Below are 13,456 nucleotides of genomic sequence, written 5' to 3' on the forward strand. Positions count from 1 at the left end.
AGACTTTTGCATATCCAGTTAAAAGTTCCTTGTAGTGGCTTTAATGGAAGCCATGTCTACAATGGTAAAGACTAAATAAAGTAGAATCCTAACACACAGCAGCATTGTTTGATTGATGAAAATGATCATCTGTGATGTAAAGTAAATGATTTCTGGTAAAAAGGCTAAAGATTAAAAGTCACTGACATACCGTGCATTACATTTACTGAATAACTGAAAAGACCTTATACATGAACTACCCATATAGATAGTTTGGAAGAGACCACATGGAACATTTAGTCTACTTATGGCAGCAAATTAGAGAGTAAATTGAATTCAAATACCTCACAGACATCTTCTATCTGCTCAACATCACCGTCCACAACTGCCTTGGCAACTGCATCCCTCACCGCCTTGTATTCCTCTCCATACACAAGATACTGGTCCATCTGGCCTCCGTCTTCATTCTGTTCACACCATGAGTGGAGTTAGAGGAGCAAAAACAATATTAATGTAATATAGCCAAATTGAGGTGTTATTTATAGATGTTCTGGTGGCTCCCTGATTCAGGATTTGTTGTAGTAGATTTGCTCATGAATGGTGGTGTACCTGCTGGAGGATCTCTGTAGGGAAAAGCCAGCTGAACTCTGGTTGTTTCACCAGCGTCTGGACGAACTCGACACCCTGCCATTCACTGAGCTTACGGATCAGGTAAACGCGGTACCAATCGTTCCCACTGTCCTCACAGAGCTTAATCACCATGTTCAGGAAATCTTCTGCTCCATCTGGGACACTGTTATCTGTAACGGCAGCGCAGTGCATAGACTCTTATTTCATTTTACTGCTAACCAATGCAAGCTGTCAGAGCAGTTGTGAATATATCTCTTACCGGACAGTCTGTCACTGATGAGGTGGGCAGCCATGGTGAGGGACAGACGCAATCGTGCAATGTGCTGCAGATGTTGAATAGACACTGCTGCTGAATCAGCAGTGACTTCAGCCACAAAGAAGCGCAAGAACTGTGTTTCACCATTGTAAAATGGCTTCAGTAGTTCATGCCTGTTGCCCTCCTGAGGCATTTTCTCCCACATGGAATCCTACAAAGACAAGATGTTGAAGTAGCATCAGTTACCTCACTTCAGACACTGAAACAGCAGTTTGTGGTACCGCACTGTAGGACAGTGCTAGGCAAACATGGTCCAAATCTGGCTCTCGAGCAAGTATCTAGCAGTATCTACCCCCCTGATAATGTCAAAGTTTTCTCTTTCATATCTGCCATCAAAACTTTTGCATATTTTTTTTTACATATTTAAATCTAGTTGTGTAGAGGTAGTTGATTGGGTGGGTGTACTGCCAGGGAGATAGGTAGGTTACCTTGTATACCCTCTACCACGCGACTGTGTAAATCCCAAATATGACCTTCTAACATGTAATACTACAGCCCATGAGGAGATAAATCAATATATAAATGAATTTGTTCCTTAAATGAATCAAAAGAAATAAACAAACATGTAAGAAGTCCAGACTTACATTTCCACTACACCTGTGCAACAATATAGAAAAAATGGCCTATGATTGAAGCTCATTGCTGCCCTCTGCTGGCGGGTATCCTGTAACTGTCTTGTTTTGTATAATGAGCCAACATAAAACACCTCCTGTAGGCTTACACTGTCCTTACATTACACCCAAACCTGCACTTTACCCAACACAAATTATGTTCAAAAGTCAAAAATGACAGAAATCACAACATCTTAGCCTCACTATTCATTTTTATCACCACACAAATAGAGTTTGAGTCCTACACTCAGATGCCCTGTAAAGACCTAATAGAAATAAATGGGATGTGCATTGTTCTGCTGGAGAAATAATTTGGTTTTGGGAGCTCATACTAAGTGTAGACTCTCACAGCAACACAGTTTCAATGCTGCTTCATAAATTGTAAAATGTTTTAAAAAGTTCCCCTCAGTTATTTTTTATGTGAGAACTGAATGTTTCGAAATCTTCACTTCCATCTTTCATTTGTTGATTTCTCCTCTATTAAACATAATAAAACAGTACTGTAATAGTTTTGTTTAAAAGATGTTTTACCTCCAAACAGTTGATGTACAAAGCGTAAAGCTCTGCTTTGTCCCCCTCATCCACAAATCTGCTTTCTTCAACAGATGACAAATGCTGCTGCAAATATTCCTGGACTTTATCAAAGCTGAAAAACAGTTAGGTTTGTTATACACTTGGTACAGCTGAGAAAAGCTTTGTAAGCTGAAAAAGAGGAGCTCTAATCTGTTCAGATATTTTTTCAAGTCCTTTCATGTGATTAAAGAAGTAATGTTGTCCAGCTCCTCTGCAGTGTTGCTGACAGAGCCACCATTTACATCTGTATGTAGCTCTACTGATCTATGATTATTTAAATTCATTTGTTGAATTTTAACATTACAGTGACATGTTAAGTTTACCAACCTGAACTTCAGCAGCAGCTTGAGGATCACAGATCGCACGACTGGGTTTTTATCTGGGGACTCGTCAAAAGGCGACAGATCTTTGGTGTACATCTGTTTTTGTTCTGGTTTAAGAGAAAATTTAGAGTAAATATTAGTAATAACCAATGAAATGAAAAAAGATAAATTATTATCATTGTCTAAAAAACAACCTGCATATATGTAAAATAAAACTGTATTGAAGGTCCCCAGTAATAGACGTTTTTGAATATAATGGCTAAAGCTGTCACATGCAATTTTCAGGCAAATCGAGGTTCATTGAGACAAAACCGATTTTGTTATTTCATTCTTTGATAAGGGGCTCTTCAGTAAGCAGTACCTGTCTCAACCATCAGGTAGGACAGCAGATGGTTGATGACATCTCTGGCTGGTGGCGTGTTGTCCTTGAAGCACACAGTGGAGAGCAAATCAATGAAGAAACCATTGCAGCGCCGCCGGAATTCTGCAATTTTCCCGATAGATATCCTGCGGTCATAATAATCATACATAAAAATAAAAAATAAAAAGCAATGGCATTTCATTAGTGTTTATTAGAAAATATCCAAATGTTACAAAGCATAGCCAACTGATTCCCCAAATATATATACACAGGATATATGTATGCACACATTTCTTTTATGATGAGCAGCTCATTAGACAGGGGTGCTAAGCACCGCAGGGTGCAAAAACAGGCTCCTGTGCACTTAACAACAGTGGTGCTGTGACTGAAGGCCTACAATCAAGTTAATAGCTTATATCCTGTTAACAGTTGAACCCTACAAGCTCTGCAATGGCTATTCTGTAACTAATCCTGAAAAGAGTGAGTTATACCTTTGGAATGATATATGAAATATTTAAAAAAAAAATTACCTGATATCCTCAGAGACGTTTGGCTGAAAGTTATCTGGTAACTGCTGCCTGCACCTGGGACAGGAGCTCTGTCCTGCATCAATGCTTTCCCTGATGCATGTTGAGCAGAAGATGTGATGGCATGGCAGCCCTACAGGGTCCTGAGGCTCCCTCATGCACACTGCACACTGAAATCCAAACCTAAAATAAAATAAATAAAAAATGAAACCAACACCAATTAGTGTGACTGAAGTGCAGCCAAAGAGCATTCATCACTATTTTATTCAAAATTACTGAACTGTCAAATGATCAAACTCTTACCTGAAAATCTGATCACTTGCCCCCTGCTTAGAGGACCTCAGTACTTTAATTACAGCTTGAAAAGCCTTCATTGATTTTACATCCGCATTTCCCTCCAGAACCTTAGAAATAGGTGAAAAATATTGGCCATAAATAAACCATGAGACACCAAAATTCTCCTCAGGGTAGATGAGTTAAAAAAGGACCTCCATCATATAAAAATCTTTTTGACCTATAATCAATTAAATACAGTACAGAAACAACATATTTAATGTTCAAACTGTTTTTATTTTTGTTTTGCACACCATCCCAACCTGAATCAGGATTCAAGTCGCACTGCTTGTGGCTATTTTGTCGAATACATTGCTCATTAAAAATCAACTCACCCTGCTTAAGGTCTGAATGTGATTCAGGACGAGTGTTCTGAGCTGATTCTCGTCATTCTGGAGACCCAGAAGCATGTGTTCCACAAACAATGAGAGGATGTGGATGCGCTTCCAGCCATTGCTATGAAATATTACAGACAATAATCACAGTTAGTTTGTTGTGGAAATATACGCAGAATAACCACAATCCAAGGCAAGAAATGTTACATCTGTGCAAGGTAAGCTCCAGAGGATGGTTTAAATAAAAGTCACAAAGACTTCCTCAGTCCTGATTTTCTCATTCTGCCTCCTTGTTTCTTGCCCAAATTTTAACTTCTTACGTCCCCAGATGCCCTCAGACTGTGTCCCACCTGTCCCACTCTCTTAATTGTCTGCTCGCTTGTTTCCACTTGTCCTGCAGTATATAACCAGCTGATTTCCGCTCATTCCCTGCCAGATTGTCACTCTTGCTTTTGCTTTCAAGATTCTGAAACCTATATCCTGTACCTGTACCTGCCTGGCTGCGCTTTTTCCCTGCCCCATTGCTGCTGTCTTACGAATTCAATACCTCTTCTGTTGGGACTTGCCATTGAGCGCATGTATCTTCACATCTTCAATTCACACTGTTACGGTCTGCCTCACACTTGATCTGCGTGTTAAACTCTGTGGGTAACCTTGCTCTGCTGCTTGAGTTAAAATCATTTTTAAGGTTTTTGCTGAGAGATGTTTGATAGACAAGTTGTAGAAGCAATCAATAAGCCCTCAGTAAGATTGAATGATTACTTTAATCTCATTTGAGGATCTAGATCACTGCTTTACTCTCTGACCCGCTCCCTCCAGTAGTTATTTTAATAACAGTAGTTGTGAATACAGTTTTGGGGCATTGCAATAAGTTGAATGAGGCTTTATTTATTTATTAATACATCTGTGCTATTTACTTTGACTCTGACATTTTCTTACCATGTCAAATACACAACCATCTAAGCACACTCACACTTATGAGCAATTTAAAACTAAGTCAGGTAACATGTTTGTGACCAGACTGTGGGAGGACACCAGAGCATCCAGACAAAACACATGCACACACATCATCTAGTATTTTACTCCCAATCCTGTACAGAGCAGCATCTTACCTGACACCAGGGAGTCTTTCTTTGCATCGCTCTCCATATTGTTTGGTGTTGTGTTGAGAGCCAATCAAATCCAAAGAGGCTTGCAGCCTCTTCACCTGCTTCAGCCACTGCTGGCAGAGCGCATCCGTATCTAAAGTAGGACGCTCCAGGCATTCAACACATGCCATGGCTGCATGGACATCCAAAACCTACAGGACAGCGAAACAGTTCGGAAGTGATTCAGTAGTTTTTGCAAAATTTGAAGGAATACTTTACCCACAAAAACCTGAGTACTTTAAATTTAACTGAAAATGAAACTCAACTAAGCTCTCTTCAAAGCCACACTTCAATCCTAGCATTTATTTCATTATTTTAATTTTTGATTTTTTTTTTTTTTTTTTTTGGAAAAAGCCTTTACTGAAGGTTCTGGTCTGATGTCTGTGATCAGTTGTAGCATGATCCATGCATGTGCATTGAAATTACTCAATGACAAATTAAAGAAAATATAAACATCACAGGCCTAAAGGTTTGTAGGATGGATATATATTTGTTTTATTTTTGCAGTCTGATAAGTCTCCTCAGGAAATGTGTTTACCATCTCTGGACAATCTCTATTGAGCTGCTTTCTTTGCAAAGGAGAAACAACCTCCGGATGTAGAGATATCATCCGTGAGAGGTTCTGAAGACGGCTCTGGTAGAAATGGTAGGCGATGTGGATGTCAGAGAGAGACAGCTCATTTTCATCTCTTCTCCGTGTCCGTACTTCATCCACACAGCTGGTCAGGGCCTGACACAAGAGCTGAGGAGGAAATGCACAAGTAGATCAATCACACAGTATTTGTTTTTAACTACAGCAGCCTTAATGAGTCAGTTAGTCAGTTAATGGTAAGTTTGACTGAAGCATTTTCAAGGTTTGTCAAATCAATTTCTTTGATAACCCAAGTATTACAAAATTAGAAAAAGGAAAATGTAAGTACATCGCTAATGCTTATTTATGTTCCATGAGTTAAAATTTTTCTGCCTTCTTCTAGCCATGTGCAGCATTTAACCACAGTTGTAATTACTGGTGGTTTTGCCTGTTTAGAACTTCATTATTAGTTTACATCTAGCCCACAGAGGGCCAAATCTGCCTATTACTTATCAAAAAGCACCAGGTTAGAATTGCAGTTTGAGTGTCATTTGTACAAATGCTTGCAAGGGACAATACTCTGCTTCAGAAAAGCAGGCGTAAATGTAGCACAAATGAAATTTACCAGAGCCACAAGGAAGGCTGTAGTAGGGGGAAAAGAAACTTGCATTAAAAATGAATGGTTTGTAATTAACAAAAAAACCCCACAGCATTAATGAGCATAATATCTGATTGCTGTAATGCAACGTATACAATACACACACACTTTGTTTACCCTCACCTTCAATTCTTCATCTGATGCCACTTTCATCGTCATGGAAACAAAATCCTGCAGGTAGCGCTGGAAGAATTCTTTCTTCATTTTTTTATTCACACTATTAGCAATGTAACTGCCAAGTGGAGTGTTCAAGAACACCTCCTGGAATTGACGAGGTGAATGAGCTGCAAAGAACAGTTAAGAATTTCACTAATAAGTTGGGGTTTAATCCGTCAGTTACAAAGCATGTTAAATGTACAGGACAAATTAAGGACAAAAGGTTTTTGGATATGTTATTTATACAGGAAGATATTTACTTTCATGTCTGGATGTCTGCATCATGAGCCCATCCAGGAAGTCTTTGATCCACCAGCTGAAGGGCATGACGCAGCGCATGGTGTGGCCACCTGTGCTATGGCTTTGTACCATTAAGACACCAGAGCTGAAAGAGAAGCAGGCAGTAAATATTATGAATGCATTTTTGCCAGACAGAGGAATCACATTATTCATTTTTTAGACAAAATACAAAAAATAACTTCTAGCTGGTGCTGTAATTCACTTGAATTTACTTGCATATTTTCTTGAGTCAGAAAGCAAACCATACAAAACCAGCAGATGGCAAAACTGGATTTTTTTTTTTTTTACAATTATTTTTCTTAAAAAAACAAAAAACAAAGCAAAACAAAACAAAACAAAAAAAATAATATATATATATATATATATATATATATAGCTTTGGGGTCGTATGCCTCTGGGAAAAGTTAAGTTGTGTTTGCTTGTGCTTATCCTATTAGACATTTGAGCAAAACTTGACCATAAACATGTTTTTTGTGGTCAAAGTGACCTTGACCTTTGACCACCAAATTCTAATCAGTTCATTCTTGAGTCCAGGTGGATGTTTGTGCCACTTTGAAGAAATTCCATCAAGGCCTTCTTGAGATATCATGTTCACAAGTATGAGACAAACGCAAGGTCACAGTGACCTTCATCTTTTGACCAAATTCCAATCAGTTTATCTTTGAGTCCAAGTAGACGTTTGTGCCAAAGTTAAAAAAAAATCCCTTGGGGTATGCTTAAGATATCATGTTCGCTAGAACGAGACAGACAAGGTTAGAGTGACCTTGGCCTTTGACCACCAGATTTTAATCAGTTCATTCTTGAGTCCAAGTGAACATTCTTGCTAAATTTAAAGAAATTCCCTAACAGTGTTCTTGAGAAATGCGACAAATGGGATCACAGTGACTTTGACCTTTGACCGCCAACTTCTTATCAGTTTATCTTTCAGTCAAAGTGGACATTTGTGCCAAAGTTGAAGAAATTCCCTCAGGGTATTCTTAAGATTTCACATTCACAAGAATGAGACACAAGTTAGAATGACCTTGGTCACTGACCACCGAGTTTTGATCACTTCAAGCGCATGTTTGTGCCAAATTTGAAGAAATTCCCTCAAGGATTTCTTGAAATATTGCGTTCATGGGAATAGGACAGAGGCATTAAAAAACTAGTTAAAAAACAGACTAAACAACATCAGTGGTATATTGTCAATAGTATTTTCAACATTCAGACCAAAGATCAAATCATTTGTGCTGAACAGATACCGTGATCATACAACCAAGAGATACTCACTTGCTTTCCACCCTTATGTAAGGTACATGGAGCATCTCCTTGCTCCCAAATATCTCAAGCCATAGGTTCCTGATGTCATCGCACTCATTCAGCAGAAGGTCCAAATTGCAATCTCGATCAATGACTGACACCAAGTTGGCTAGAAGTGGAGTAACAACTGCTTGGATTTTCCTCCACAGTGTGTGTCTGTGAGAAATATTGATGACTGTCTTAAATTCAGTCTGACATTTGCATATGGATTTAAAAAAGTGATAAAGTGACAGTGATAAATAGCTGAATATCTTGTTTCGCTGAAGTTTGCAATAAATGATGAATAAATGACAGCTGAAGATTGGATAGATAGATCGATAGATAGATAGATAGATAGATAGATAGATAGATAGATAGATGATAGATGGATGGATGGATGGATGGATGGATAGATAGATAGATAGATAGATAGATTAGGTAACTGCGAGGGACCTACAGGAACGTTCCCCCCTCTTGAAGAGCGCTGATATTGGATGCCTCCTTGAGAACCCAGCCCTTTGGATTGGGGGTGTCAGCCTCATAGTTCTCTAACAGTGAGTGGAGCCGCTTCCTCACAATGTTTGCAAACAGACCTTAAAAACAAAATGAATTTAGAAAAGCTCTTTTGCTTCAGTAAGGCAAATTTTGAAAAACATCTTGACCTTATAAATTTTCACTGCACATGGAGTAGGCGTATATAACAATGGCCTGTTATCAAAATATGACCCAGAATGAAACTTAATTTTTAACCTGGTGTCTGATCTTCATCCAGAAGTGTGAGCAGGTTCTCAACTCTGTTAGTGCTGAGTTCTCCACCGTCTGCCGCATCTCTGAGCATGCTCACTGCACTCTGCACACAGCTCCTTATCAGATCAGTTATATCAAACAAATCTCCCAAAACCTGCAAAAATATTAAAAAAATAAACAATGAACAATGGCAGCCCAGCATTTGAAAAAAACTTTGACAAAAATAAAAATCCTGGAAGTAAATCCTCCAGCAAAGTTCAAAAGCCCTGGTGATGATGGCACACTTTTGTCATACTATGGTAAAAACTGTGAAATCATGGTGAAACCATGAATTTTATGCCAAACCATAGAACAGTCTAAGCTGTGGATGGATTCTTCCCATTTTTCATCTCAGTATACCTCCTGACAATTACTTCTAGAAGAGTTCAGCTTGAGATCTTTATTACAACTCTCAAAGCCCTTCCCGACTGGTACCAGATTACATCACTGATCTCATCTAAACTGTATAATATATTCTATATCAAGTGTTTGATATAGACTTTACAGACCTAGCTCTCTTAAATTACTTGTTATGCTGGGTATGTCCTGTGTCACCAGTTAAAAAATACTGCACAAATAGATGAAAGCAGGGGAAAACTAGAGACCATCTTGCAATGGGATCACTCCAGCCACCATGCAGCAATCCACAACTTAAAAAAAATGAGCCATGGCCATAAAATGAGGGAAGGTAAGGGCCCCTTCCTACCCTTCCTAAATCGGCAGCAAATGTTAAACTGCTCAAGTTGGTTAGTACATGACCATGGAGAAAATACAATCATTAACTGAATTTTGGTCATGCGGCCTGACTCAGCATCAGCATTATCTTGTTCTTCCAGGTTTATAAATAAAGGTGATAAATTACACTTACAGTGGAGTCATCATTTTGTGGCACACCATTGTGGTCCTCTGTTTCCATGGCTTAGACATAAAGAAAATTAGAGGTGAATTTATTGTCTCACTTAAAATATATGTCAAAATGATTTTTGATAAATTTCCCTCAGGTGGAATATTTTCATAGACTTAATATACATATATAAAATGACTGATGATGAATTACCCTCTGGTGGATCTTTAAAAAGTTCACTGATGCGTCGTTTTTTCAAGGAGTGAACATCAGACACAAACTCTTTTGATCTTCTCAGATCATCAATGTGAACAGACCTCCACAGACCTGAAAATAAATAAATAATAATAATAATAATTATTATTATTTTTTTAAAAGTCAGATTAATGAAAACACAATATGTACGTTTTACTTGTTAGTTAAATTGTCTGTTCTTTCTATTTATTTGATTGATTTGATTTTGTGACCATTTTGCCAATTTTACTACTTGTGTTGATACATGGGTGACAGCAGGACTAACCTCCTTGAAACCCAACAAAGGAGGTCCCACCCTCGATTCGAGGAAGTTTGGTGATAAAGTACACAAATGTCTTTGTGTCATCAGTAGTGGCCCACTTATTTATTTCGTTGATGCATGAATACCTGAGAAATCAATGCATTAAGTATTAGTTAAAGAATAAAAAAGACAACAAATGTGATCTTTTGCAATAACGTTAGAGATGTAAAATAAAGTAAGATAATGTGGTCTTCACACTCACTTGGCTGAGGAAAGAATGTTCCTCCTGTGGGAGTCTTCATCATGGTCTGTTTGGATGATCAGCACTTTGTTTGCAGGTGTTGAGCCAAGGAATTCCCTAATACCAAGACACAGACATGAATTACATTTGAATAGACAGTGACCACTTGACAGTTGTATGGAGGCCCATATATTGTATTTTCTCGGTAAATGCACAATATTATCAGTTTTATAATTGTCCTATGACAAATCCCCCCCCTCCCACCCAAAAAAAAAACAGGCACAAGGACGTGTGGAAAAGGAATTAGCTAGAAATTAGCATATCAGCAGATGTGACATGCTGTTTATACTATATTTACGCACCTGATTTTCTTGAGGAACGAATACTCCGTGTCAAACTGCTGCAGAGATAGTAGCTTGATATCATCAAGCTTTATCACATTCTGCAGTTGTTGAGTGTCTGCTGCAGTCAGCAGCCTGGAAAATGTTGTGACCTTAAAACAGCCAAAAGAACTGAGAATTACAAAATGTCAAGTAATTCATTTTTCATTTTCCACTGCTAACAGAAAAGGCCTCCCACATACAGTACAGGCCAAAAGTTTGTTGAACACATGTGGAGTTATGTACTTAACAAAAAAAGGTGAAATAACTGAAAACATATTTTATATTCTAGTTTCTTCAAAATAGCCACCCTTTGCTCTGATTACTGCTTTGCACACTCTTGGCATTCTCTCCATGAGCTTCAAGAGGTAGTCACCTGAAATGGTTTCCACTTCACAGGTGTGCCTTATCAGGGTTAATTAGTGGAATTTCTTGCTTTATCAATGGGGTTGGGACCATCAGTTGTGTTGTGCAGAAGTCAGGTTAATACACAGCCAACAGCCCTATTGGACAACTGTTAAAATTCATATTATGGCAAGATGGCAAGTCACCTCTGCTTCTGAGGATAAGTTCATCCGAGTCACCAGCCTCAGAAATCGCAAGTTAACAGCAGCTCAGATCAGAGACCAGATGAATGCCACACAGAGTTCTAGCAGCAGACCCATCTCTAGAACAACTGTTAAGAGGAGACTGCGCGAATCAGGCCTTCATGGTCAAATAGCTGCTAGGAAACCACTGCTAAGGAGAGGTAACAAGCAGAAGAGATTTGTTTGGACCAAGAAACACAAGGAATGGACATTAGACCAGTGGAAATCTGTGCTTTGGCCTGATGAGTCCAAATTTGAGATCTTTGGTTCCAACCGCCGTGTCTTTGTGAGACGCAGAAAAGGTGAACGGATGGATTCCACATGCCTGGTTCCCACTGTGAAGCATGGAGGAGGAGGTGTGATGGTGTGGGGGTGTTTTGCTGGTGACACTGTTGGGGATTTATTCAAAATTGAAGGCACACTGAACCAGCATGGCTACCACAGCATCCTGCAGCGACATGCCATCCCATCCGGTTTGCGTTTAGTTGGACAATCATTTATTTTTCAACAGGACAATGACCCCAAACACACCTCCAGGCTGTGTAAGGGCTATTTGACCAAGAAGGAGAGTGATGGAGTGCTGCGGCAGATGACCTGGCCTCCACAGTCACCGGACCTGAACCCAATGGAGATGGTTTGGGGTGAGCTGGACCGCAGAGTGAAAGCAAAGGGGCCAACAAGTGCTAAACACCTCTGGGAACTCCTTCAAGACTGTTGGAAAACCATTTCAGGTGACTACCTCTTGAAGCTCATGGAGAGAATGCCAAGAGTGTGCAAAGCAGTAATCAGAGCAAAGGGTGGCTATTTTGAAGAAACTAGAATATAAAACATGTTTTCAGTTATTTCACCTTTTTTTGTTAAGTACATAACTCCACATGTGTTCATTCATAGTTTTGATGCCTTCAGTGAGAATCTACAATGTAAATAGTCATGAAAATAAAGAAAACGCATTGAATGAGAAGGTGTGTCCAAACTTTTGGCCTGTACTGTATAAACTACTACAGTACATTGTTTTGTGTCATCAGTTTGATATTATTTCTCATAAACACCGATCAGCCAGAACATTAAAACAACTGGCTGGTAAGGTGAAATGATCAATGCTGTCATTGATCGTTTTGTTACAATGCCCCCCCAGCAGGACAATGCACCATGCCACACCATAAAAACTGCTCAAGAGGAATGTGACAAAGTGCTCAAAGTGATGACCTGGCCTCTAACTTCCCAAGATTCCAATCTGATCAAGCTTCTCAAAATGTCTTTAGAGGAGCGCTTCCAGGACTCAAATTGTTTGCTGGAGGTGCTCTTTGGATGGGATGATTATATATAGCAAAACTCAGGAAACTCCAAGGCACTCTCTTTCAAAAAATTAAACAGCCTTTATTGTTATGGCTTGGTCATCTTAAACCTTTAAAAACTCTGACGCGTTTCGGCATACAAGCCTTCATCAGGGAGTCAAAAAAACGACTCCCTGACTCCCTGACGAAGGCTTGTATGCCGAAACATGTCAGAGTTTTTAAAGGTTTAAGATTCTGCATACAAGCCTTCGTCAGGGAGTCAAAAAACGACTCCCTGACTCCCTGACGAAGGCTTGTATGCCAAAACTCAAAGGACTTTCTGCTAATGCCATGGAGTTAGACACCACAGGACACCCCCAGAGGTACTGTGCTAACGCCTTGACAGGTTAGAGCCATGTTTGATTCAAGGAAGCTAAGGATCGGTGGTACCTCTGGGGTACCAGGTATGTCCCACAAATGCTTTTTAAGAACGGGATCTGGTGAATTTGGAGGACAGGTCTATGCCTTGAGCTCTTTATCATGTTCCTCGGACCACTCCTGAGCAGTTTTTATGGTCAAGCAGGATGCATTGTCCTGCTGAGGGAGGGGCACTGCCATCGGTGAGTGCCGTTGCCAAGAGGGGGCTACTTGGTCTGTAAGGTGTTAAGGTGGGTAGACTGCATCAAGTGGCATCCACTGGAATGGCAGGACCTAAGGTATTGCAGCAGAACGTTGCATTGGAACAAGAT

At 39.5% G+C, this 13,456-nt stretch overlaps 1 protein-coding gene across 2 annotated transcripts in view; it reads right to left on the reverse strand.

The window, feature by feature from the left end:
* LOC125895590 (E3 ubiquitin-protein ligase rnf213-alpha-like) overlaps positions 1 to 13,456 on the reverse strand; it is a 73,671-nt gene that overhangs the window by 14,560 nt on the left and 45,655 nt on the right. For both annotated transcript variants that reach the window (XM_049587541.1, XM_049587542.1), the window contains exons 29-49: positions 10,829 to 10,959; positions 10,488 to 10,583; positions 10,250 to 10,371; positions 9,943 to 10,056; positions 9,754 to 9,803; positions 8,850 to 9,000; positions 8,557 to 8,692; positions 8,091 to 8,276; positions 6,782 to 6,906; positions 6,489 to 6,649; positions 5,675 to 5,878; positions 5,101 to 5,288; positions 3,989 to 4,109; positions 3,624 to 3,724; positions 3,324 to 3,503; positions 2,794 to 2,939; positions 2,437 to 2,539; positions 2,068 to 2,182; positions 869 to 1,076; positions 589 to 779; positions 324 to 446 (exon numbers count right to left, since the gene is read on the reverse strand). In XM_049587541.1, the coding sequence (XP_049443498.1) occupies positions 324 to 446; positions 589 to 779; positions 869 to 1,076; positions 2,068 to 2,182; positions 2,437 to 2,539; positions 2,794 to 2,939; positions 3,324 to 3,503; positions 3,624 to 3,724; positions 3,989 to 4,109; positions 5,101 to 5,288; positions 5,675 to 5,878; positions 6,489 to 6,649; positions 6,782 to 6,906; positions 8,091 to 8,276; positions 8,557 to 8,692; positions 8,850 to 9,000; positions 9,754 to 9,803; positions 9,943 to 10,056; positions 10,250 to 10,371; positions 10,488 to 10,583; positions 10,829 to 10,959 (2,952 nt within the window). The remainder of the gene's footprint in view (positions 1 to 323; positions 447 to 588; positions 780 to 868; positions 1,077 to 2,067; positions 2,183 to 2,436; positions 2,540 to 2,793; positions 2,940 to 3,323; positions 3,504 to 3,623; positions 3,725 to 3,988; positions 4,110 to 5,100; positions 5,289 to 5,674; positions 5,879 to 6,488; positions 6,650 to 6,781; positions 6,907 to 8,090; positions 8,277 to 8,556; positions 8,693 to 8,849; positions 9,001 to 9,753; positions 9,804 to 9,942; positions 10,057 to 10,249; positions 10,372 to 10,487; positions 10,584 to 10,828; positions 10,960 to 13,456) is intronic.

This window comes from Epinephelus fuscoguttatus, linkage group LG10 (assembly GCF_011397635.1).
Source record: "Epinephelus fuscoguttatus linkage group LG10, E.fuscoguttatus.final_Chr_v1".
In the NCBI taxonomy this organism is placed as follows: Eukaryota; Metazoa; Chordata; class Actinopteri; order Perciformes; family Serranidae; genus Epinephelus; species Epinephelus fuscoguttatus.